General features: G+C 46.6%; 1 protein-coding gene across 2 annotated transcripts in view; it reads right to left on the reverse strand.

The window, feature by feature from the left end:
* Positions 1-27,949, reverse strand: part of NDFIP2 (Nedd4 family interacting protein 2) — a 132,069-nt gene that overhangs the window by 103,924 nt on the left and 196 nt on the right. Inside the window, exon 1 of one of the 2 annotated variants that reach the window (XM_038759256.1) lies at positions 4,097-4,272. The exons of the other annotated variant lie outside the window; for it this stretch is intronic. Coding sequence (XP_038615184.1) covers positions 4,097-4,135 — 39 coding nt within the window. The 5' untranslated portion in view covers positions 4,136-4,272. Of the gene's footprint in view, positions 1-4,096; positions 4,273-27,949 lie in introns of those variants that run through there. 2 annotated transcript variants of the gene reach the window in all.

A 27,949-nucleotide genomic window follows, 5' to 3' on the forward strand; every position in this document is an offset into this window, starting at 1 on the left:
TTCTAAGCGCTGGGGAGGTTACAAGGTGATCAGGTTGTCCCACGGGGGGCTCACGGTTTTAATCCCCATTTTCCAGATGAGGTAACGGAGGCCCAGGGAAGTGAAGCGACTTGCCCAAAGTCACACAGCTGACAGTTGGCAGAGCCGGGATTTGAACCCATGACCTCTTACTCCTAAAGCCCGGGCTCTTTCCATTGAGCCATGCGCATTGTGGCCAGAGCTCCGCACCGGCTAAGAGCTCAGGGAATCCCCTGGGGATGGCTGGGGCTGCCAATGGTAGGAGCTGCAGTGTGGCTCAGTGGAAAGAGCCCGGGCTTTGGAGTCAGAGGTCACGGGTTCAAATCCCAGCTCCGCCACTCGTCAGCTGGGTGACTTTGGGCAAGTCACAACTTCTCTGGGCCTCGGTTATCTCATCTGTAAAACGGGGATAATAATAATAATGATGACAGCATTTATGAAGCGCTTACTGTGGGCAAAGCACTGTCCTAAGCGCTGGGGGGGTTACAAAGTGATGAGGTTGTCCCACAGGGGGCTCACAGTCTTCATCCCCATTTTACAGATGGGGGAACTGAGGCCCAGAGGAGGGAAGTGACTTGCCCAAAGTCACCCAGCTGACGAGTGGCAGAGCGGGGATTTGAACCCATGACCTCCGACTCCAAAGCCCGGGCTCTTTCCACTGAGCCACGCTGCTCAGTGATGGGATGAAGACTGTGAGCCCCCCGTGGGACAACCTGATCACCTTGTAACCTCCCCAGCGCTTAGAACAGTGCTTTGCACACAGTAAGCGCTTAATAAATGCCATTATTAATACTTCCCAAGCGCTTAGTCCAGTGCTCCGCACACAGTAAGCGCTCAATCAATACGATTGAATGAATGAATAAACTGAATGGATTGACTGGTGATGGGCTGGCTGATTGATCGATTGATTGATCGGTGGACTGATTGAGTCCTCCAGGCGGGGGAAGTGGGCCGGTCCTAGGGAGATCGGAGGGCAGGGGGGTAAAGGGGGACGCCCCCAAACCACCCCTCGGAGCCCCCCGGGAGCCGGGGAGCTGAGGGGTCGGGGGCCCGTTGTTGGGGATGTTGCCGACTTCTACTTTCCAAGCACATAGTCCAGTGCTCTGCACACAGTGAGTGCTCAATCAATACGACTGAATGAATGAATTGTCCTTCCCAAGCGCTTAGTCCAGTGCTCCGCACAGTCGGCGTTCAATCAATACAGCTGAATGAATGAATGATGAATTGTAGTCTCCCAAGCGCTTAGCCCAGTGCTCCGCAGTCAGTGCTCCATCAATGATTGAATGAATGAATGAATTGTAGTCTCCCAAGCGCTTAGTCCAGTGCTGCGCTCAGTCAATACGATTGAATGAATGAATTGTCCTTCCCAAGTGTTTAGCCCTGTGCTCCGCGCAGTCAGCGCTCAATCAATACGACTGAATGAATGAATTGTCCTCTCCCAAGCGCTTAGCCCAGTGCTCCGCACAGTCAGCATTCAATCAATACGACTGAATGAATGAATTCTCCTCTCCCAAGCACTTAGCCCAGTGCTCCATGCAGTCAGCGCTCAATCAATACAACTGAATGAATGAATTGTCCTCTCCCAAGTGCTTAGCCCTGTGCTCCGCGCACAGTCGGCGCTCAATCAATGCAACTGAATGAATAAATGAATGAATTATCCTCTCCCAAACGCTTAGCACAGTGCTCCGCACACAGTCTCTGCTCAATCAATACGACTGAATGAATTGTCCTCTCCCAAGCGCATAGCCCAGTGCTCCACGCAGTCAGAGCTCAATCAATACAACTGAATGAATTGTCCTCTCCCAAGCGCTTAGCCCAGTGCTGCGCGCACAGTCGGCCCTCAATCAACACGACTGAATGAATGAATTGTCCTCTCCCAAGCGCCTAGCCCAGTGCTCCGCACAGTCAATGCTCAATCAACACGACTGAATGAATGAATTGTCCTCTCTCAAGCGCTTAGCCCAGTGCTCCGCGCACAGTCGGCGCTCAATCAACACGACTGAATGAATGAATTGTCCTCTCCCAAGCGCTTAGCCCAGTGCTCCGCGCACAGTCGGCGCTCAATCAACACGACTGAATGAATGAATGGTTTTTCCAAGCGCTTAGTCCAGTGCTCCTCACAGTCAGCGCTCAATCAATACGACTGAATGAATGAATGAATGGTTTCTCCAAGCGCTTAGTCCAGTGCTCCGCACGCAGTCAGCACTCATTCAACACGACAATGAATAAATTGTCCTCTCCCAAGCGTTTAGCCCAGTGTTCCGCACGCAGTCAGAGCTCAATCAGTACGACTGAATGAATGAATTGTCCTCTCCCAAGCGCTTAGTCCAGTGCTCCGCGCAGAGTCGGCGCTCAATCAACACGACTGAATGAATAAATGAATGAATTATCCTTCCCCAAGCGCGTAGCCCAGTGCTCCTCACAGTCAGCGCTCAATCAACACGACTGAAGGAATAAATGAATGAATTGTCCTCCCCCAAGCGCCTAGCCCAGTGCTCCACGCACAGTCAGAGCTCAATCAATACGACTGAATGAATGAATGGTTTCTCCAAGCGCTTAGTCCGGTGTTCCGCACGCAGTCAGAGCTCAATCAATACGACTGAATGAATGAATTGTCCTCTCCCAAGCGCTTTGCCCAGTGCTGTGCGCACAGTCGGCGCTCAATCAACACAACTGAATGAATGAATTGTCCTATCCCAAGCGCTTAGCCCAGTGCTCCGCGCACAGTCAGAGCTCAATCAATACGACCGAATGAATGAATGGTTTTTCCAAGCGCTTAGTCCAGTGCTCCTCAAAGTCGGCGCTCAATCAATACGACTGAATGAATGAATGGTTTTTCCAAGCGCTTAGCCCAGTGCTCCTCAAAGTCGGCGCTCAATCAATAAGACTGAATGAATGGTTTTTCCAAGTGCTTAGTCCAGTGCTCCTCACAGACGGCACTCAATCAATACGACTGAATGAATAAATGAATGAATTGTCCTCCCCCAAGCGCTTAGCCCAGTGCTCCGCACAGTCAGCGCTCAATCAATACGACTGAATGAATGTTTTTTCCAAGCGCTTAGCCCAGTGCTCCGCGCACAGTCAGCGCTCAATCAACACGACTGAATGAATAAACTGTCCTCTCCCAAGCGTTTGGCCCAGTGCTCCGCGCACAGTCAGAGCTCAATCAATACGACTGACTGAATGAATGGTTTTTCCAAGCGCTTAGTCCAGTGCTCCTCACAGTCAGCGCTCAATCAATACGACTGAATGAATGAATGAATGGTTTCTCCAAGCGCTTAGCCCAGTGCTCCTCACAGTCCGCGCTCAATCAATACGACTGAATGAGTAAATGAATGAATTAATGAATGAAATGAAATGAATGAATTATCCTCCCCCAAGCGCTTAGCCCAGTGCTCCGCGCACAGTCAGAGCTCAATCAATACGACTGAATGAATGAATTGTCCTCTCCCAAGCGTTTAGCCCAGTGCTCCGCACGCAGTCAGAGCTCAATCAATACGACTGAATGAATGAATGGTTTTTCCAAGCGCTTAGCCCAGTGCTCCGCACGCAGTCGGCACTCAATCAACACGACTGAATGAATGAATTGTTCTCTCCCAAGCGCTTAGCGCAGTGCTCCGCGCACAGAGCTCAATCAATACGACTGAATGAATGAATGGTTTCTCCAAGCGCTTAGCGCAGTGCTCCTCACAGTCAGCGCTCAATCAATACGACTGAATGAGTAAATGAATGAATTAATGAATGAAATGAAATGAATGAATTATCCTCCCCCAAGCGCTTAGCCCAGTGCTCCGCGCACAGTCGGCGCTCAATCAACACGACTGAATGAATGAATGGTCCTCTCCCAAGCGCTTGGCCCAGTGTTCCGCGCACAGAGCTCAATCAATACGACTGAATGAATGAATGGTTTCTCCAAGCGCTTAGCCCAGTGCTCCTCACAGTCAGCGCTCAATCAACACGACTGAATGAATGAATTGTCCTCGCCCAAGCGCTTAGTACAGTGCTCTGCACATAGTAAGCGCTCGATAAATACGATTGATGATGATGAGGAGGAGAAAGGGAGGCTGGCGGTACTGACCACTCGGTATCTGCTGGCCGGCGGCTGGTGGAGGTCCATGGCGGCCGCGTCCCCTCCTCGCTACCCTCCTTCCCCTCACCCTCCTCAGGGGTGACTGAGGCGGCGACGGGCGAGACCCCTTCACTTCCGGTCGCTCCGGCCCCACTGAACGCACTGCGCAGGCGCCGCGTCTGATAACGCCCCCCTCCGCCCTCCTCGAGACCCGCCCCGCCGCACTGCGCAGGCGCCACGTCGGACCACGCCCCCCGCCGCGCGCCTCGGAGACCGTTCCAGCGCACTGCGCAGGCGCCGCGTTAAACCACCCCACCTCACTGCGCAGGCGCCGCGTCGGACCACGCCCCCCGCTGCCCGCCTGGGTGACCGTCCTAGCGCACTGCGCAGGCGCCGCGTTAAACCACGCCCCCTCCGCCCGCCTCCTCGGAGACCCGTCCCACCTCACTGCGCAGGCGCCGCGTCGGACCACGCCCCCTCCGCCCGTCTCGGTGACCCGTCCCAGCGCACTGCGCTGGCGCCGCGTCGGACCACGCCCCCCGCTGCCCGCCTGGGTGACCGTCCCAGCGCACTGCGCAGGCGCCGCGTCGGACCACGCCCCCCTCCGCCCTCCTCGGAGTCCCGCCCCACCTCACTGCGCAGGCGCCGCGTCGGACCACGCCCCCCGCTGCCCGCCTCGGAGACCGTCCCAGCGCACTGCGCAGGCGCCGCGTCGGGCCACGCCCCCCCGTTGCCCGCCACGGGGACTCGCCCCACCTCACTGCGCAGGCGCCGCGTCGGACCCCGCCTCCCGCCTCGGGGACCCGCCTCACCGCACCGCGCAGGCGCCGAGCGAGACCACGCCCCCGCCTCGGGGACCCGCCCCACACTACTGCGCATGCGCCGAGCGAGACCCCGCCCCCCTCCGCGCATGCGCCGTCATTCCACCGCCTCGGACTCTGACGTAGAGACAGAAAGCATTCATTCATTCGAACCTATGTATTGAGCGTTTACTATGTACTAAGCACTTGGGAGACTCCACTACTGCCACAATACTAGAGAAGCAGTGTGGCTCAGTGGAAAGAGCCCGGGCTTGGCAGTCAGAGGCCGTGAGTTCGAATCCCGGCTCTGCCACATAAGAATAATAATAATAATAATAATAATAATAATAATGACATTTATTAAGCGCTTACTATGTGCAAAGCACTGTTCTAAGCGCTGGGGAGGTTACAAGGTGATCAGGTTGTCCCACGGGGGGCTCACAGTCTTCATCCCCATTTTACAGATGAGGTGACTGAGGCCCAGAGAAGTGAAGTGATTTGCCCAAGGTCACACAGCTGACAATTGGCAGAGCCGGGATTCGAACCCACGACCTCTGACTCCAAAGTCCGTGCTCTTTCCACTGAGCCACGCTGCTTCTTTTAAGCGCTGGGGAGGTTACAAGGTGATCAGGTTGTCCCACGGGGGAATCACAGTCTTCATCCCCATTTTACAGATGAGGTGACTGAGGCACAGAGAAGTGAAGTGACTTGCCCAAAGTCACACAGCTGTCAGTTGGCAGAGTCGGTATTTGAACCCATGACATCTGGCTCCAAAGCCCGGGCTCTTTCCAATAAGCCACGCTGCTCCTCGGGGGGGATACAAGGTAATCAGGTTGTCCCACGGGGGGCTCACAGCCTTCATCCCCATTTTATATATGTATAAATATATATATTTATATATAAAATAAATATAGGGACTGTCTCTATATGTTGCCAATTTGTACTTCCCAAGCGCTTAGTACAGTGCTCTGCACATAGTAAGTGCTCAATAAATACGATTGATGATGATCCCCATTTTACAGATGAGATAAGCGAGGCCCAGAGAAGTGAAGTGACTTGCCCAAAGTCACACAGCCGGCAAGTGGCGGAGCCGGGATTTGAACCCATGACCTCTGACTCCAAAGCCCGGGCTCTTTCCAATGAGCCACGCTGCTCCTCTGGGGGGATACAAGGTAATCAGGTTGTCCCACGGGGGGCTCACAGTCTTCATCCCCATTTTACAGATGAGCTAAGCGAGGCCCAGAGAAGTGAAGTGAGTTGCCCAAAGTCACACAGCTGACAAGTGGCGGAGCCGGGATTTGAACCCATGACCTCTGACTCCAAAGCCCGGGCTCTTTCCAATGAGCCACGCTGCTCCTCTGGGGGGATACAAGGTAATCAGGTTGTCCCACGGGGGGCTCACAGTCTTCATCCCCATTTTACAGATGAGCTAAGCGAGGCCCAGAGAAGTGAAGTGATTTGCCCAAAATCACACAGCCGACAAGTGGCGGAGGTGGGATTTGAACCCATGACCTCTGACTCCAAAGCCCGGGCTCTTTCCAATGAGCCACGCTGCTCCTCTGGGGGGATACAAGGTAATCAGTTTGTCCCACGGGGGGGTTCACAGTCTTCATCCCCATTTTACAGATGAGCTAAGCGAGGCCCAGAGAAGTGAAGTGATTTGCCCAAAATCACACAGCCGACAAGTGGCGGAGGTGGGATTTGAACCCATGACCTCTGACTCCAAAGTCCGTGCTCTTTCCACGCATCTGCTGTGTGACCTTGGGCAAGTCACATAATAACTTCTCTGAGCCTCAGTTCCCTCATCTGTAAAATGGGGATGAAGACTGTTAGACCCACGTGGGACAACCTGATCACCTTGTAACCTCCCCAGTGCTTAGAACAGTGCTTTGCACATATTCATTCATTCATTCATTCAATCGTATTTATTGAGTGCTTACTGTGTGCAGAGCACTGTCCTAAGCGCTTGGGAAGTACAAAAGTCGACAACATATAGAGACGGTCCCTACCCAACAATGGGCTCACAGTCTCCCTCAGCACTTAGAACAGTGCTTTGCACATAGTAAGCGCTTAGCAAATGCCATAATTATTAGTAGTAGTAGTAAGCATTCAATAAATATAATGGATGGATTGATTGATTGATAGTGGCCCCACGCATTTGGGCCTGGGCCAGGCCCTGCTCTCTTTTCCTTGGATGAGTAGCAGCTCATCCAATAAATACGATTGAATGAATGTTGTCCACATGGGGCTCGCAGTCTTTATCCCCATTTTCCAGATGAGGTCATTGAGGCCCAGAGAAGTGAAGTGCCTTGCCCAAAGTCCCACAGCTGACAAGCGGTGGAGGAGGGATTGGAACCCACGACCTCCGACTCCCAAGCTCATGCTCTTTCCACTGAGCCACGCGACTTCTCATTAATAATAATAATAAATGGGATATTTGTTAAGCGCTTACTGTGTGCCAGGCACTGTACTGGATACGAGTAAATCGGGTTGGACCCAAACCGTGTCCCACGTGGAGCTCACAGTCTTAAACCCCATTTTACAGGTGAGGTAACTGAGGAGCGAAGGAAGGGAAGCAACTTGCCCATAGTCACACAGCTGATAAGTGGCGGAGGCGGGATTTGAACCCAGGCCCTTCTGACTCCCAAGCTGATGCTCTACATGTGTGCAGAGTACTATACTAAGTGTTAGGGTGGGTACAACAGAATTAGCAGACACTAGCCTTCCCCTTAATAAGGGCAGCTGATGGGAGAATGATGACGGCATTTATTAAGCGCTTACTATGTGCAAAGCACTGTTCTAAGCGCTGGGGAGGTTACAAGGTGATCAGGTTGTCCCACTGGGGGGCCCACAGTCCTAATCCCCATTTTACAGATGAGGTAACTGAGGCACAATCAATCAATCAATCGTATTTATTGAGCGCTTACTGTGTGTCTGTCTCCCCCACCTAGACTGTGAGCCCGCTGTTGGGTAGGGATCGTCTCTATATGTCGCCAACTTGGACTTCCCGAGCGCTTAGTACAGTGCTCTGCACACAGTAAGTGCTCAATAAATATGATTGATTGATTGACTGATTAATAAGAGAAGCAGCATGGCCTAGTAGATAGAGCACGGGCCTATCAATAAATATGAATGAATGAATGAATGAATGCAGAGCACTGTACTAAGCGCTTGGGAAGTCCAAGTTGGCAACATCTAGAGACAGTCCCTACCCAACAGTGGGCTCACGGTCTAAAGGGGGGAGACAGAGAACAAAACCAAACATCCTAACAAAATAAAATAAATAGAATAGATATGCACAAATAAAATAAATAAATAGAGTACTAAATATGTACAAACATATATACATATATATAGGTATGTATATACATATATATATATATACAGGCACAGAGAAGTGAAGTACAGTGCTCTGCACACAGTAAGCACTCAATAAATATGATTGATTGAAGTGACTTGCCCAAAGTCACACAGCTGACAATTGGCGGAGCCGGGATTTAATAATAATAATAATAGCATTTATTAAGCGCTTACTATGTGCAAAGCACTGTTCTAAGCGCTGGGGGAATACAAGGTGACTAGGTTGTCCCACGTGGGGCTCACAGACTTAATCCCCATTTTATAGATGAGGTAACTGAGGCATAGAGAAGTTAAGTGACTTGCCCAAGCCACACAGCTGACAATTGGCGGAGCCGGGATTTGAACCCATGACCTCGGACTCCAAAGCCCGGGCTCTTTCCGCTGAGCCACACTGCTTCTAACTGCTGCTGCAACGAGACAATTTTTATACTGGTACGGGGTTCTGGAAATTTTTATTTTTCCATAACAGGCTTCTGACCTGAGCAAGCACCCTTCCAGTCTTGTTTTTCCACTTTCTTCTGATTAAACCAAAAAATAAAAAATAAATTTTTAACATAACTAGACTGAAAGGTAACAATCAATCAATAGTATTCATTGAGCAGCGTACAGAAGAATACTGCCACAGAAGTGAAAGAGAAGCAGCGTGGCGCAGTGGAAGGAGCCCGGGCTTCGGAGTCAGAGGTCATGGGTTCGAATCCCGGCTCCACCACTTGTCAGCTGTGTGACTTTGGGCAAGTCACTTCACTTCTCTGGGCCTCAGTTCCCTCATCTGGAAAATGGGGATGAAGACTGTGCTTCCCACGTGGGACAACCTGATCACCTGGTAACCTCCCCAGCGCTTAGAACAGTGCTTGGCGCATAGTAAGCGCCTAATAAATGCCATTAAAAAAAAAGTGGAAAATAGTTTCCGCCTTCAAAGAGTTTACAAACTAATGAAGGAGATCATTATTTACTAATAGCCCATCAAGAGGAAGTTAGACTTGGAAGCAGGGGCCTGAAGAGACAGTGCTTTGCACATAGTAAGCGCTTAATAAATGCCATTATTATTATTATTATTATTATTAAATTGTTGCATAAATAAGTAAGCTTCTTAGGTCTGTATATACATAAGAAGAAGCAGCGTGGCTCAGTGGAAGGAGCCCGGGCTTTGGAGTCAGAGGTCATGGGTTCAAATCCCGGCTCCACCAACTGTCAGCTGTGTGACTTTGGGCAAGTCACTTCACTTCTCTGGGCCTCAGTTCCCTCATCTGTAAAATGGGGATCAAGGCTGTGAGCCCCCTGTGGGACAACCTGATCGCCGTGTAACCTCCCCAGCGCTTAGAACAGTGCTTTGCACATAGTAAGCGCTTAATAGATGCCATCATTATTATTATTATTATTATTATTATTATTATTATAAGCAGAGAGGCAGTGTGGCTCAGTAGAAAGAGCCCTGGCTTGGGAGTCAGAGGTTGTGGGTTCTAATTCCGGCTCCGCCACTTGTCAGCTGTGTGACTTTGGGCCAGTCACTTCACTTCTCTGCGCCTCAGTTCCCTCATCTGTAAAATGGGGATTAAAACTGTGAGCCCCACGTGGGACAACCTTGATTAGCTTGTATCCCCCCCCCCCCCCCGCCCCCAGCGCTTAGAACAGTGCTTGGCACATAGTAAGCGCTTAACAAATACCAACATTATTATCATAAATACTTAGAGTTTGTGCTCTGCACACAGTAAGCGCTCAGTAAATACAACTGATACAATAAATACAATACAATACAATACAATTGATTGATTGATTATGGAATTTAATAAAAAATAATCATAATGGCATTTGTTGAGCGCTTACTAGATTCATTCATTCAATCATATTTATTGAGCAGAGCACTGTACTAAGCGCTTGGGAAGTCCAAGTTGGCAACACATAGAGACGGTCCCTACCCAACAGCAGGCTCCCAGTCGAGAAGGGGGAGACAGACAACAAAACCAAACCCATAGACGTGTGTCAAAATCGTCAGAGCAAAAAGAATTCAAGCTCTATGCACATCATTGACAAAATAAATGGAATAGTAAATATGTACCAGTAAAATCAATCGTATTTATTGAGCGCTTACTGTGTGCAGAGCACTGTACTAAGCGCTTGGGAAGTACAAGTTGGCAAAATAAATAGAGTGATAAATCTGTACAAATCTACACAAGTGCTGTGGGGAGGGGAAGGAGGTAGGGTGGGGGGGACTGGGAGGAGGAGAGGAAAAAGGGGGCTCAGTCTGGGAAGGCTTCCTGGAGGAGGTGAGCTGCCGAGCACTGTTCTAAGAGCCGGGGTAGATACAAGTCAATCATCATCAATCGTATTTATTGAGCGCTTACTGTGTGCAGAGCACTGTACTAAGCGCTTGGACATGGTCGGACATGGTTCCCTGTCCCAGCTGGGGCTCGCAGTCTTCACTCTCATTTTACAGTTGAGGTAAACTGAGGCCCAGAGAAGTGAAGTGACTTGCCCAAAGTCACACAGCTGACAATTGGAGGAGCCGGGGTTCGAACCCCTGACCTCTGACTCCAGAGCCCGGGCTCTTTTCCACTGAGCCACGCTGCTTCTCAGCTGTGTGACTTTAGGCAAGTCACTTGACTTCTCTGAGCCTCAGTTACCTCATCTGGAAAATGGGGGTGAAGACTGTGAGCCCCCCAGTGGGACAACCTGATCACCTTGTGAACTCCCCAGCGCTTAAAAAACAGTGCTTTGCACAAAGTAAGCGCTTAATAAATGCCATTATTATTATTATTATTTCATTCATGCATTCAATCGTATTTCTTGAGCGCTTATTGTGTGCAAAGCACTGTACTAAGCGCTTGGGAGAGTACAATATAATCACAAATAGATTCCTGCCCACAACGTACTCCATTAATGATGATGGTGATGGCATTTATTAAGCGCTTACTATGTGCAAAGCACTGTTCTAAGCGCTGGGGAGGTTCCAAGGGGATCAGGTTGTCCCACGGGGGGCTCCCAGTCTTCATCCCCGTTTTCCAGATGAGGTCACTGAGGGCCCAGAGAAGTGAAGTGACTTGCCCAAGGTCACACAGCAGACATGTGGCGGAGCCAGGATTCGAACCCCTGACCTCTGACTCCAAAGCCTGGGCTCTTTTCCACTGAGCCACGCTGCTTCTCAGCTGTGTGACTTTAGGCAAGTCACTTGACTTCTCTGGGCCTCAGTTACCTCACCTGGAAAATGGGGGTGAAGACTGTGAGCCCCCGCCATGGGACAACCTGATCACCTTGTAACCTCCCCAGCGCTTAAAACAGTGCTTTGCACATAGTAAGTGCTTAATAAATGCCATTATTATTATTATTATTTCATTCATGCATTCAATCGTGTTTCTTGAGCGCTTATTGTGTGCAAAGCACTGTACTAAGCGCTCGGGAGAGTATAATATAATAACAAATAGATTCCTGCCCACAACGAGCTCACATTCAGGGGAGTTTTTAAAGATGGGGAGTCCTGTGGTCTGGCAGATTTGAAGGGCGGGCCTCGTGGATACAGCAGGGCCTTGGGAGTCGGAAGGACCCGGGTTCTAATCCTCCACTGTGATCCTGGGTAAGTCCTGCACTTCTCTGCGCCTCAGTTACCTCATCTGTAAAATGGGGATTAAGACCGCGAGCCCCGTGTGGGACAGGAACTGTGTCCAACCTGACAGCCTTGTATCTACCCCAGGGTCTAGTTCAGTGCCTGGCATGTAGTAAGCGCCTAAAAAAATGCTATAAAAAAACCAAAAGGGGCAGGATTGGAAAAAGGAATCAGAGGAGGGCGAAGCCAAAGCGAGGCACAATAAGAAGGGTCGATTGAAGGAGCCGAAAAGGCAGGTTGGGAAGGACTCTGTACTGAACGCAAATAAAAAGAAGGGAGCTTAGAAGCCAACGTTCAGGGGATTCTACTTAATGTAGATCACCTGTGGACAACACCACCACCTCAGTCCGTGATGCGGCAGCCGCCCTGGTCTCCAGAGGGAAATGGATTGTTACTGGAAGTTTCTGCAGAGAGAAGCAGCGTGGCTCAGTGGCAAGAGCCCGGGCTTTGGAGTCCGGGGTCATGGGTTCAAATCCCGGCTCCCCCGACCGTCAGCTGTGTGACTTTGGGCAAGTCACTTCACTTCTCTGAGCCTCAGTTCCCTCATCTGGAAAATGGGGATGAAGACTGGGAGCCCCACTTTGGGACAGCCTGATCACCTCGGAACCTCCCCAGCACTCAGAACAGTGCTTGGCACGTAGTAAGCGCTTAACAAATACCATCATTATTATTATTAATCAATCAATCATATTTATTGAGCGCTTATTATGTGCAGAGCACTGTACTAAGCGCTTGGGAAGTACAAATTGGCAACATATAGAAACAGTCCCTACCCAACAGTGGGCTCACAGTCTAAAAGGGGGAGACCGAGAACAAAACCAAACATACTAACAAAATAAAATAAATAGAATAGATAGGTACAAGTAAAATAAATAAATAAATAAATAGAGTAATAAATAAATAGAGTAATAATAAATAAATAGAGTAATATTCCCTGTGCCTCAGTTCCCTCACCTGTAAAATGGGGATTAAGACTGTGAGCCCCCCTTTGGGACAACCTGATCACCTTGTAACCTCCCCAGCACTTAGAACAGTGCTTTACATGTAGTAAGCGCTTAATAAATGCCATCGTCATTATTATTATTATTATTATTAAGAGAGGAAAGACTTGAAATGGGGTGTCCAGTGATGAGGCTCATATAATCGGGGGGAAGGCTAGAACTTGAGCCCTGTTTTGGTGGCCATTTGCGGCAAGAAAAGTGCCGTATCATCATCAATCATCATCAATCGCATTTATTGAGCGCTTACTATGTGCAGAGCACTGTACTAAGCGCTTGGGAAGTACAAATTGGCAACAAATTGGCCGTAGCTCTCTCTAGACGGTAAGCTCGCTGTGGGCAGGCTATGTGCCTACCCACTCGGTCGTACTGTGTTCTCCCAAGTGATTAATACAGTGCTCTGCACCCAGGAAGTGCTTAATAAATATGATTTATTGATAAATCACGTCTTGTTTGTCTTAATTTTGAGAAGCAGCGTGGCTCACTGGAAAGAGCCCGGGCTTTGGAGTCCGAGGTCATGGGTTCAAATCCCGGGTCCTCCGACTGTCAGCTGTGCGACTTTGGGAAAGTCACTTAACTTCTCTGGGCCTCAGTTCCCTCATCTGTAGAATGGGGATTAAGACTGTGAGCCCCGGGTGGGACAGCCTGATCACCTTGTATCCCCCCAGCGCTTAGAACAGTGTTTTGCACATAGTAAGCGCTTAACAAATGCCATTATTATTATTATTATTATTATTAATTTAGTTTACCCGGGAATGGGCATCCCTCTCCGTTTTTCTCTACCCTTCGACCACCCGAACAGCATGACCTAGTGGATACAGCACGGACCTGGGTTCTAATTCCGCTCCGCCGTGCCACTTCTCTGCCGCATCACCTCGGGCATTTCTCTTCTCTGTGCCTCAGTTCCCCCTTCCTTAAAATGGGGATGAAGACAGTGAAACCCATGGGGGACAGGGACTGCGTCTGGGCCGATTATCCTGTATCTACCCCAGCGTTTACTACAGTGCCTGGCACATAGTAAGCACTCAACAAATGTTGGAGAAGCAGCGTGGCTCAGTGGAAAAGAGCCCGGGCTTTGGAGTCAGAGGTCATGGGTTCAAATCCCGGCTCCACCACTTGTCAGCTGTGTGACTTTGGGCAAGTCACTTCACTTCTCTGGGCCTCGGTTCCCTCATCTGTAAAATGGGGATGAAGACTGTGAGCCCCACGTGGGACAACCTCGTGACCTTGTATCCCCCGAGCACTTAAAACAATGCTTTGCACATAGTAAGCGCTTAACAAATGCCATTATTATTATTATTATTACTAATTTAGTTTACCCGGGAATGGGCATCCCTCTCTGTTTTTCTCTACCCTTCGACCACCAGAACTCATTAGAGAAACAGCATGACCTAGTGGATACAGCACGGACCTGGGTTCTAATTCCGCTCCGCCGTGCCACTTCTCTGCCGCATCACCTTGGGCATTTCTCTTCTCTGTGCCTCAGTTCCCCCTTCCTTAAAATGGGGATGAAGACGGTGAAACCCATGGGGGACAGGGACTGTGTCCAGGCCGATTATCCTGTATCTACCCCAGCGCTTAGTACAGTGCCTGGCACATAGTAAGCACTCAACAAATGCCATTTAAAAAAATTCAGTTTGCATTATCATCAATCGTATTTAGTGAGCGCTTACTGTGTGCAGAGCACTGTACTAAGCGCTTGGGAAGTACAAATTGGCAACATATAGAGACAGTTCATGCCGGACTAGATATCTCAACAGCTGATGGGGCCGTTCCACTGTTGTCTCTTGTGGGCAAGGAACATGTTTACCAACTCTGTTGCACTGTATGATCCCAAACACGCTAACACATGGCTCCACACACAGGAAATGCTCAAAAATCACCTTCCATGATGTTGAACTGGGTAGGTTCCATTTTGTAATCATCATCATCATCATCAGTCGTATTTATTGAGCGCTTACGGTGTGCAGAGCACTGGACTAAGTGCTTGGGAAGTCCAAGTTGGCACATATAGAGACAGTCAATCAATCAATCAATCAATCGTATTTATTGAGCGCTTACGGTGTGCAGAGCACTGTACTAAGCGCTTGGGAAGTCCAAGTCGGCAACACATAGAGACAGTCCCTACCCAACAGTGGGCTCACAGTCTAAAAGGGGGAGACAGAGAACAAAACCAAACATACTAACTAAATAAAATAAATAGAATAGATATGTACAAGTAAAATAAATCATCATCATCATCATCAATCATATTTATTGAGCGCTTACTCTGTGCAGAGCACTGTACTAAGCGCTTGGGAAGTACAAATTGGCATCATATAGAGACAGTCCCTACCCAACAGTGGGCTCACAGTCTAAAAGGGGGAGACAGAGAACAAAACCAAACATAGTAACAAAATAAAATAAATAGAATAGATATGTACAAGTAAAATAAATCATCATCATCATCATCATCAATCATATTTATTGAGTGCTTACTGTGTGCAGAGCATTGTACTAAGCGCTTGGGAAGTACAAACTGGCATCATATAGAGACAGTCCCTACCCAACAGTGGGCTCACAGTCGAAAAGGGGGAGACAGAGAACACAACCAAACATACTAACAATAGAAACTAAATGGAATAGATATGTACAAGTAAAATAAATCATCATCATCATCATCATAATCAATCATATTTATTAAGCGCTTACTGTGTGCAGAGCACTGCACTAAGCGCTTGGGAAGCACAAGTCGGCAACATCTAGAGACAGTCCCTACCCAACAGTGGGCTCACAGTCTAAACGGGGGAGACGGAGAACAAAACCAAACATACTAACAAAATAAAATAAATAGAATAGGTACAAGTAAAATAAATACATAAATAAATAGAGTAATAAATATGTACAAACATATATACATATATACAGGTGCTGTGGGGAAGGGAAGGAGGTAAGATGGGGGGATGGAGAGGGGGACGAGAAGGGTTCTGCTTCAGTCTGATCAATCAATCAATCAATCAATCGTATTTATTGAGCGCTTACGGTGTGCAGAGCTCTGTACTAAGCGCTTGGGAAGTCCAAGTTGACAACATATAGAGACAGTCCCTACCCAACAGTGGGCTCACAGTCGGAAAGGGGGAGACAGAGACCAAACGTGGTGTCCAGACTGGGAAATCATAGCAGGAATGACTATTTTTGCCATTTTGCAAGACCAGTTCCATCTCAGAAGTCTCCTTCTTGGCCTCGGCTGCTTTAAAAAGTACACCGGCCCCCTCGGGCATGTGTTTACAGACTTGGCTTCCTTATCATCATCATCATCAATCGTATTTATTGAGCGCTTACTATGCGCAGAGCACTGTACGAAGCTCTCGGGAAGTACAAATTGGCAACACATAGAGACAGTCCCTACCCAACAGTGGGCTCACAGTCTAAAAGGGGGAGACAGAGAACAAAACCAAACATACCAACAAAATAAAATAAATAGAATAGATATGTACAAAATAAATAAATAAATAAATAAATAAATAATTTATATCTATTATATATATATATTATTATTTTTATTATTATATTATATATATATTATATATATTATATATATTATATATTATATATTATATATATTATATCATATTATATATATATTATATTATTATTATAATTATTTAATAATTATTTATTTTTTATAATTATTTTATTTTATAATTTTATAATTTTATTTTATATTATATTTATTTTATATTTTATATTATATATAATTATATTTTATAATTAATTTTATAATTATATATAATTATTATGTTATTATGATATATTATTATTATATATTATATGTTATATATTATATATTATATATATTATATATTATATTTTATTATATATATATTACTATAATATATATATTAATATAAATAACGAGTAAAAAATACGTACAAACATATATACATATATACAGGTTATACATATATACTTCGTTCCTCCTTTTCCCTTCGGCCTTAGAATGACCTTCATGTCTTAAGGAAGGGTGAACAGGCATGAGCTTACTATCCCGCCTCCCCCACATGTCTGCTGTGTGACCTTGGGCCAGTTACTTCACTTCTCTGGGCCTCAGTTCCCTCATCTGTCCAATGGGGATGAAGACTGCGAGCCCCCCGTGGGACAACCTGATCACCTTGCAACCTCCCCAGCGCTTGACTGATTGACTGCATCTATCCCAGCGCTTAGAACAGCGCTTGGCACATAGTAAGCGCTTAACAAACGCAGTCATTATTACAGGGCTCACGGTTTCAATCCCCATTTTCCAGCTGAGGTCGCTGAGACTCAGAGGAAGTGAAGCGACTTGCCCAAGGTCACACAGCAGACAGGAGCAAGCGCTTAATAAATGCTAAAAAAAAACCCTCTCTGTGCCTCAGTTATTCATCTGTAAAATGGGGATTAAGACTGTGAGCCCCATGTGGGACAGGGACTGTGTCCAACCCAATTTGCTTGTATTCCCCCCCCCGTGCTTAAGACAGTGCCTGTCGCATAGTAAACGCTTAACAAATACCGCAATTATTATTATTATTACTAATAATAGTAATATTGTTACTGTTAGTAATTAGTGATTAGTGTTACTATTAGTAATAATATTACTAATAATAGAGCTGTGTGCAGAGCAGTCTACAGTACAGTGCCATAGAGTGGTAAGGCACATTCCCTGCCCATAATAAGTTTAAAGTCTAGAGGGGGAGGCAGACACTAATATACATTAACCTTCAGATATTCATTCATCATCAATCGTATTTATTGAGCGCTTACTATGTGCACAGCACTGTACTAAGCGCTTGGGAAGTACAAATTGGCAACATATAGAGACAGTCCCTAACCAACAGTGGGCTCACAGTCTAAAGTTTAAGTTTAAGTTTAAAGTCTAGAGGTGGAGGCAGACACTAATATACATTAAGCTTCAGATATTCATTCATTCATTCAATCGTATTTATCGAGCGCTTACTGTGTGCAGAGCACTGTACTAAGCACTTGGGAAGTACAAGTTGGCAATAATAATAATGTTGGCATTTGTTAAGCGCTTACTATGTGCAAAGCACTGTTCTAAGCACTTGGAGGATACAGAGTGATCAGGTTGTCTCACGTGGGGCTCACAGTCTTAATCCCCATTTTACAGATGAGGTAACTGAGGCTCAGAGAAGTTAAGTGACTTGCCCAAGTTTACACAGCAGACATGTGGCGGAGCCGGAATTCGAACCCATGACCTCTGACTCCAAAGCCCGTGCTCTTTTCACTGAGCCACACTGCTTCTCTGGCAATATATAAAGGCAATATATAGAGACCTGTATATATGTAAATACGTTTGTACAGATTTATTATTCTATTTATTTATTTATTTATTTTACTTGTACATATCTATTCTATTGATTTTATTTTGTTAATATGTTTGGTTTGGTTCTCCGTCTCCCCCTTCTAGACTGTGAGCCCGCTGTTGGGTAGGGACCGTCTCTATAAGTTGCCAACTTGGACTTCCCAAGTGTTTAGTCCAGTGCTCTGCACACAGTAAGCGCTCAATAAATACGATTGATTGATTGATTGATTGATTGATAGAGAGACGGTCCCTACCCAACAGCGGGTATCGACGTAAATGCTCTCGGGCTGAGGGAGGGGTGAATAAAGGGTGCAAATCTAAGGGCAAGGGTGGTGCAGAAGGGAGTGGGAAAAGAGGAAATTGGAGGAAATATGGAGGAAATATGCCTTCAATAAGGCTTTGAAGGTGGGGAGAGTAATTGTCTGTTGGACAGAAAGAGGGAAGGCCCTAGAAGCCATCTGACTGGTTCCAGGCTGGCTCTCCAGTGATTAACTGGGAGAACTGGGCCCTGTGGATAAGAAGGACAAGTGGGTGGCATAGGAGTGAGGGGAAAGGAGAGGGGAAAAGAAAAGGAGGTACAGTCTCCCCATTACATGCTACCTGGCAATCTAGTAATGATAATAATAATAAAATAATTTATGTATTTATTATATTATTTTAAAATAAAAATATTAAGCGCTTCCTATGTGCAAAGCACTGTTCTAAGTGCTGGGGAGGTTACAAGGGGATCAGGTTGTCCCACGGGGGGCTCCCCGTCTTAATTCTCATTTTACAGATGAGGTAACTGAGGCCCAGAGAAGTGAAGTGACTTGCCCAAGGTCACACAGCAGACGTGCGGCGGAGCCGGAATTCGAACCCCTGACCTCTGACGCCAAAGCCCAGGCTCTTTCCACTGAGTCACGCTGCCTCTCATAATTGTGGTATTTGTTAAGTGCTTACTCTGTGCCAAGTACTGTGCTAAGCGGTAGGGTAGACGCAAGCTAATCAGGTTGGACATAATCCCCGTCCCACTTAGGCCTCACAGTCTTAATCCCCATTTTACAGGTGAGGGAACTGAGGCCCAGAGACATTGAACGACTTGCCTAAGGTCACACAGCGGACAGAGAAGCAGCGTGGCTCAGTGGACAGAGCCCGGGCTTTGGAGTCAGAGGTCATGGGTTCAAATCCCGGCTCCGCCAGCTGTCAGCTGTGTGACTTTGGGCGTCACTTAGCCAACTTATACTTCCCAAGCTCTTAGTACAGTGCTCTGCACACAGTAAGCACTCAATAAATACGATTGATTGATTGATTGATTGATTAATCTACTGAGAGCTCACTTCCTCCAGGAGGCCTTCCCAGACTGAGCCCCCTCCTTCCTCTCCCCGTCCTCCCCCTCTCCACCCCCATGCCTTACCTCCTTCCCTTCCCCACAGCACTTGTATGCATGTATATATGTTTGTACATATTTATTACTCTATTTATTTTACTTGTACATATCTATTCTATTTATTTTATTTTGTTAATATGTTTGGTTTTGTTCTCTGTCTCCCCCTTTTAGACTGTAAGCCCGCTGTTGGGTAGGGACCGTCTCTATATGTTGCCAACTTGGACTTCCCAAGCGCTTAGTACAGTGCTCTGCACACAGTAAGTGCTCAATAAATGCGATTGATTGATTGATTGATTAACTTTTCCGTGCCTCAGTTATCTCATCTGTAAAATGGGGATTAAAACTGTGAGGCCCCAGTGGGACAACCTGATCACCTTGTAGCCTCCCCAACGCTTAGAACAGTGCCTTGCACATAGTAAGCGCTTAATAAATGCCATTATTATTATTATTATTATTATCATTATAAATCCAGGGTGTCCTTTCAATTGCCAATGATTAGGATGCAAGGTGACTTCACAATCTTTGGGTGTGGGGACAATGTGTTAACAGCTCATTTCCAAGACTCCCAGAAAATGCAGAAATGCATATCCCTTCTGAACAGCTCCTAGACTTGGGGCAGCCAGTGACTACTTCACAGCAATAGCATGTGTTGCTGGGTCTGAGGTTGGTGGATGGATAGGGATGTAATTAGATTTTAAACTCACATTTTGGGCTTGGAGGCAGTAAAAACAGGTTCTCCCGAGTCATCTCACTTCATATGCTAAGCCATCCGCCGTCTTCGAGAGCCAAAAAAGCCATTAAAGGAGTTCAAAGGGTTCCTTTTCGTTGTTTGGCATTCACAGCAGAAAACAATCTTGCTTTTAATCGAAGATACACGGGTACAATCGTTTTAAAAGGTGGATGTTGTAGTAAGAAGAAAAGAAAAAGGAAAAAGGAGCCTTACCTTTTTCCTAAGGTAGAGGGGAAAACCTGGCCATGATAAAATCAATCAGTCGATCAATCATAGTAAGCGCTTAACAAATACCATTTTTTAAAAAAAAGAAGAGGTGAAGGGAGCTGGCTTGTGGCACTCTGAATAATAAGAGGGGAGAGACGGTGGGCCAGTCTTGTGACCTCAACCTGGGTTATATTTATATTAATATTTATTGATATTATATTTTACTTATTATATTTTATTTATTATATGGGTTCAAATCCCGACTCTGCCAATTGTCAGCTGTGTGACTTTGGGCAAGTCACTTCACTTCTCTGGGCCTCAGTTCCCTCATCTCTAAAATGGGGATTAAGACTGTGAACCCCAAGTGGGACAACCTGATCACCTTGTATCCTCCCCAGAGCTTAGAACAGTGCTTTGCACATAGTAAGCGCTTAACAAATGCCGTCATTGTTAATACTATTATCTATTGGGCTTACATTCTAAGTTAGAGGGAACACAGGTATCGAATCCCTGTTGTGCAGATGAGGGAACTGAGGCCCAGAGAAGTGACTTGCCCAAGGTCACACAGCAGACAAGTGGAGGAGCCGGGATTAGGAAGCAGGTCCTCTGACTCTTAGGCCTGGGCTCTTTCCATTAGGCTATGCTGTTCCCAGTGATAATAATAATATTAATTGTGATTTTCATTAAGCACTTCATTTGTGCCAGGCATTGTACTAAGTGCTGGGGGAGATCATCATCATCATCAATTGTATTTATTGAGCGCTTACTGTGTGCAGAACACTGTACTAAGCGCTTGGGAAGTACAAATTGGCAACATATAGAGACGGTCCCTACAAGGTAATCGACTTGGACACGGTCCCTGTCCCGCATAGCACTCACAGTTTTAATCCGGTCTTCTAGACTGTGAGCCCACTGTTGGGTAGGGACTGTCTCTAGATGTTGCCAACTTGTACTTCCCAAGCGCTTAGTACAGTGCTCTGCACACAGTAAGCGCTCAATAAATATGATTGAATGAATGAATGAATCCACATTTTACAGATGAGGTAACTGAAGCCCAGGGAAGTAAAATGACTTGCCCAGGGTCCAACATCTGTCCCAATGATAAGGTGCAGATGTTAAGGACTCCATAACGCTACACCTCTCCCAATAGAAAGTAAATAAGGTCTGTAACTATTCTTAAGAGATCATTCATTATATGTTGCCAATTTGTACTTCCCAAGCGCTCAGTACAGTGCTCTGCACATAGTGAGCGCTCAATAAATACGATTGATGATGATGATGATGATTCAACAGGCTGGATTTCCAGCTCAAATTTTAATAAAGACTTTGAGACCAAGAGGAGACCGAAAGACCAAATTTTATGCCCTGCTCTCCTGTGAATTTTGGTTGTACGCTTGGGGAAGCCCCTTAAGTCTTTACGTGATTTCATTTTCCCATTTATAAATCGGATTTAAAGATGGACATCATATATATCCTTCCTCAAAAGGAAGCTTAATTATAGAATGGTTTCTGATGAAAAGCACTAAGAAAGGAAGCCAGAATTACAAGAAAGGTTTGCATTTAAGTAAACTGTAGATATCGCAGCTTAGTATTGTTCTTTCATTTTAGATTATTCCAAGAGTGAGGAAATAAAATGCTACTCTCCAAGTTACTACACCCAAGAATTATTTCCATTCCCAGTAGGGTCACATTGAGCTTAGAACTATTAAACACGATTAATCCCCGGGAAGATTTAACAAATGGAAAAAAAATCAATTCGCGAACATCTAGGGGAGCTGCTTCTCTGCCCATGAGTAAGTCCATGAGTAACCCCTCTGTGCTTTATTTACCTTATCTATAAAATGGGGATGAAATCCTCCTCCCTCTTACAGAGCCCTCATTTAGGACAGGGACTATGTCCAACCCAATTATCTTGTATCTACTGTAAAGCTTAGCACATAGTAAGTGCTTTCTAGGTACCATTAACTAACAACAACAACAAAACCATCCAGGATGTCAAAGGAAGGTTTGCTTTGAGCAGTGCAAACTATATTACAGTGCGGCTTCTCTTTACTTCCTCTATTGCCCTGGAAACACCCCCTAATCAATCAGTTGTATTTATTGAGCGCTTACTGTGTGCAGAGCACTGTACTAAGCGCTTGGGAAGTCCAAGTTGGCAACATCTAGAGACAGTCCCTACCCAACAGCGGGCTCACAGTCTAAAAGGGGGAGACAGACAACAAAACCAAACATACCAACAATATGCACCCTAATAAAAGGGTGCTAGTCAGAAAAGGGAAGGGCTAAAATAGGACATCCCCCCGCACTGTCTTACCTCCCTCCCTTCCCCACAGCACCTGTATATATGTATATATGTTTGTACATATATATTACTCTATTTATTTATTTATTTTACTTGTACATATCTATTCTATTTATTTTATTTTGTTAGTCTGTTTGGTTCTGTTCTCTGTCTCCCCATTCTAGACTGTGAGCCCACTGTTGGGTAGGGACTGTCTCTATATGTTGCCAACTTGTCCTTCCCAAGCGCTTAGTCCAGTGCTCTGCACACAGTAAGCGCTCAATAAATACGACTGATGATGATGATGATGACAGGTCTGGAGCTGAGCAACTCGTTTTCTGGGGAGGATGCATCTTTCCCATTTTCCTGCCCTCTTTTAAAGGGTGGACGTCGCCCCCCCTTCATATGGAAGTTGAACATAACAAGAGTACAGCTCCTGGGGGGGGGGCAGCTAATTCCACTTGGCCTGTTCGTCAAAAATATGTTTCTACGTATTTATTACTCGAAATTTATTACTCTATTTATTTTACTTGTACATATCTATTCTATTTATTTTGTTTTGTTAGTATGTTTGGTTTTGTTCTCTGTCTCCCCCTACTAGACTGTGAGCCCACTGTTGGGTAGGGACCGTCTCTATATGTTGCCAACTTGGACTTCCCAAGCACTTAGTACAGTGCTCTGCACACAGTAAGCACTCAATAAATATGATTGATTGATTGATTGATTGATTGACTGAGTGCTGTGGGGCTGGGAGAGGGGATGAGTAAAGAGAGCAAGTCAGGGTGATGCAGAAGGGAGTGGGAGATGAAGAAAAGTGGGGCTTCGTCTGGGAAGGCTTCTTGGAGGAGATGTGCCTTCAGATGGGGCTTTGAAATGGGGGAGAGTCATCATCTGTCGGATTTGAGGAGGGAGGACGTTTGAGGCCAGAGGCCGGACGTGAGCAAGGGGTTGGCGGCAAGACAGGGGAGATGGAGGAACAGTGAGGAGGTCAAATAGAAATGTCCAGAAGGCTGGGGAAAGTAAGAGATTGCAGAGAAGAGAGCCCTCATATCCCCTATCCCCTCTCCCTCCTGCGTCTCCCTCGCTCGCTCTTGGATTTGTGCCCTTTGAGCTTCTGATAGTCAACCGATGCTTAGCCCACAGCGCTGACGTAGATATCTAAATAATTGATTTGAATATCTGTCTCCCTCTCTAGACCTCGTTCTTGCCTGTCTCGCCGTCGACCCCCGGCCCACGTCCTCCCCCGGGCCTGGAATGCCCTCCCTCTGCCCACCTGCCAAACTAGCTCTCTTCCTCCCTTCAAGGCCCTACTGAGAGCTCACCTCCTCCAGGAGGCCTTCCCAGACTGAGCCCCTTCCTTCCTCTCCCCCTCGTCCCCCTCTCCATCCCTCCCATCTTACCTCCTTCCCTTCCCCACAGCACCTGTATATATGTATATGTACATGTATAAGCTGCTAGTCAGAAAAGGGAAGGGCTAAAATAGGACAGGTCTGGAGCTGAGCAACTCATTTTCTGGGGAGGATGTATCTTTCCCCATTTTCCTGCCCTCTTTAAAAGGGTGGACGTCGCACCCCTTCATATGGAAGTTGAACATAACAAGAGTACGGCTCCTGGGGGTGGCCAGCTAATTCCACTTGGCCTGTTTGTCAAAAATATGTTTGCATGTATTTATTACTCGAAATTTATTACTCTATTTATTTTACTTGTACATATCATTCTATTTATTTTGTTTTGTTAATATGTTTTATTTTGTTGTCTGTCTCCCCCTTCTAGACTGTGAGCTCACTGTTGGGTAGGGACCGTCTCTATATGTTGCCGACTTGGACTTCCCAAGCGCTTAGTACAGTGCTCTGCACACAGTAAGCGCTCAATAAATATGATTGATTGATTGATTGATTGACTGACTGTAGGCGCCCAGGAGCAGGGCATGGCTACAAGTGGAGGAGCCGGGATTAGAACCCAAGGCCTTTTTCCTGCCGTGCCATATCCACTAGCCCATCCTATTTCTTTCCCCGCCCTCCCCAAATTGTCATGGTTACCAAGGCTCCTTTTGGGAACCTCAGGATAATCCGATCCACCTGGCAACAGATGTGAGCAACAGATTCACTGGGCTCACCATCCAGTTAACACCACCAGTTTCTGCAGATAATTAAAGCGATCAATTTTAAGTTCTTTCCCTGAATCATCAATCATCAATCGTATTTAGTGAGCACTTACGGTGTGCAGAGCACTGTACTAAGCGCTTGAATCTTATCTCCCTAAAGCTCACTTCCTAGCAGTAGGCTGCAATCATTATTGGCCCCTTTGAAAGGAAGAATTAGATCCGGACATAAATTTTCCCTAGCTACTTGCCAGGCAGCAAACAATCGTGCTGCATTTAGGCTACGGAACGAGTTAACCTTTCTTCCCATCTTAGTACAATGTCTGGCACGTAATAAGCGCTTGACAAACGCCGTAATTACGATCTTAAGATCATTCGATTGGCCGATTTACCCGTAAAGGAGCGTGATTTCTTCCTCACCACATACCTTCAGCACATTTGTTCCCCTTCTAACCGCGGTTCGGCCTAGTCATGTCTTTTAAAACTTTTCTCATTTCCTGTTGATGCTATTTTTAGCATAATTGCTAAAAATTATGTAAACACCTCCAAGGTTCTCTCTTCTGCCCGTCGACTCTGCTATTCCTCCGTCGCTTATCTTCAATCTCACAACTCTTTCCAACTATTCCAAACCTTTAACTTCTCCCTGCATTTACCCCCCAACCTCGCCGCCCAAATCTCTTCTTTACCCCCGAGGACTGTGTCAACTGTCTCGCTGGTCAAATGGAAAGCATCAAGCATCGGCTTCTCAAAATCACTCCAGCTTTTCTTTTTTTTATGGTATTGTTAAACCCCCTCTCAGGGTCACACCTGGAGAGTTTCCAATACTCTACCAGTCTCGACTACAAGAGGGAGAGTCAAGCGGAGGCCTCCCTTTTCCATTCCTAGCTTGGGCGGTGGCTAGTGAGCCACTCTTTTAGACTGTTGGGTAGGGACTGTCTCTATATGTTGCCAACTTGTACTTCCCAAGCGCTTAGTACAGTGCTCTGCACATGGTAAGCGCTCAATAAGTACAATTGATGATGATGCTACAAGTAAAAACTCACCCTTTGCTGGGCGGCAGCGGTGTGGGAGAGCACCGACTCAAGTTTACTTGGTGCAAGGAGGCAGTGGTAAACCACTTCTGCATTTTTATGTTTGGACGTATTTATTACTCTAAATTTATTACTCTATTTATTTTACTTGTACATATCTATTCTATTTATTTTGTTTTGTTGATAGGTTTGGTTTTGTCCTCTGTCTCCCCCTTCTAGACTGCGAGCCCACTGTTGGGTAGGGACTGTCTCTATATGTTGCCAACTTGTACTTCCCGAGCGCTTAGTACAGTGCTCTGCACACAGTAAGCGCTCAATAAATGCGATTGATGATGATGATGATAGATACACTACCAGAACGGTTGCAAATGGAGGTGGGGGGTTCGGGGATAGATGTGTTCATGGTGTCGCTATGGATTGGAAATGACGGCATAAGACAACTCAAGACATTTGTTAAGCGCTTACTGTGTGTCAAACACTCTTCTAAGCACTAGGTAGATACAGTCATTCAACCCATCAGTGGTACTTACTGAGCATTTACTACACGCAGGGCTATATACTAAGCACTTGGGAACAGAATTATTGGGCACATTCCCTGCCCATAAGGAATTTACGGTCTAGAGAACGCACTTACAGTCTAAAGTTACAACTTAATTAGTCCCTGTCCCACATGGGGCTCACAATTTTAATCCCCATTTTACAGATGAGGTAACGGCAGCATGGCTTAGTGGAAAGAGCCCGGGCTTTGGAGTCAGAGGTCATGGGTTCGAATGCCGGCTCCACCACATCTGCTGTGTGACCTTGGGCAAGTCACTTAACTTCTCCGAGCCTCCGTTACCTCATCTGTAAAATGGGGATGAAGACTGTGAGCCCCATGTGGGACAACCTGATCACCTTGTAACCTCCCCAGCGCTTAGAACAGCGCTTCGCACAACACCCAACAGTGGGCTCACCGTCTAGAAAGACAGTTACAAGTGACCCTTACGGATGCAAACCATTACAAATGACGCTTGAGGGTACAGACCCCGTTTCAAGTGGCCCTTACATAATTAGCGCAATTTTATTTCTTAGTGGCATTTGTTAAGCACTATGTGAGAAGTACCGTTTGAGAAGCAGTGCGGCTCAGTGGAAAGAGCACGGGCTAGGGAGCCAGAGGTCATGGGTTCAAATCCCGACCTTACCACTTGTCAGCTGTGTGACTTTGGGCAGGTCACTTTAACTTCTCTGTGCCTCAGTTCCCTCATCTGTAAAATGGGAATTAAGACTGTGTGCCCCACGTGGTCACCTTGTATCTAACCCCGCACTTAGAACAGTGCTCGGCACATAGTAAGCACTTAATAAGCACCGTTATTATTATTATTATTACGTGCTAGACGTAATCGGAGGTCGTGAGTTCTAATCCCGGCTCTGCCACTTGTCAGCTCGGTGACTTCGGGCAAGTCACTTAACTTCTCTGTGCCTCATCTGTAAAATGGGGATTTTATGTGAGCCCTAAGTGGGGTAAGCTGAATACCTTGTATCTACCCCAGTGCTTAGAGCAGTGCTTGGTACGTAGTAAGCACTTAATCAGTACCATCATTTTCCTAGATTGTGAGCCCTGTGTGGGACAGGGACTGGCTCTAACCTGGCGGAGTGGGGATTATTCATTCAATCGTATTTATTGAGCGCTTACTATGCGCAGAGCACTGTACTAAGGTCCTTCTGATTCCCAGTCCCCTTTATTCTATCCACTAGACCACACTGCTTTTCTGTTCTAAGTGCTGGGGACGATACCAGTTAATTAGCTCCGACACAGTCCCTGTCCCACATGGGGCTCTCTGTCTAAGTAGGAGGGAGGACAGGTATTGAATCCCCACTTTCCAGTTGAGGAAACTGAGGCACGGAGAAGTGAAGCGACTTGACCGAGGTCACCCAGTGAATCCCCACTTTCCAGTTGAGGAAACTGAGGCACGGAGAAGTGAAGCAACTCGACCGAGGTCACCCAACAGGCAAGCGGCGGTGGTAGGAATAAAACTCAGGCCCTCTGATTCCCAGACTTACGCTCTTTCCATTACA

The sequence above is a fragment of the Tachyglossus aculeatus genome, chromosome 17 (genome assembly GCF_015852505.1).
Source record: "Tachyglossus aculeatus isolate mTacAcu1 chromosome 17, mTacAcu1.pri, whole genome shotgun sequence".
Classification (NCBI taxonomy): Eukaryota; Metazoa; Chordata; class Mammalia; order Monotremata; family Tachyglossidae; genus Tachyglossus; species Tachyglossus aculeatus.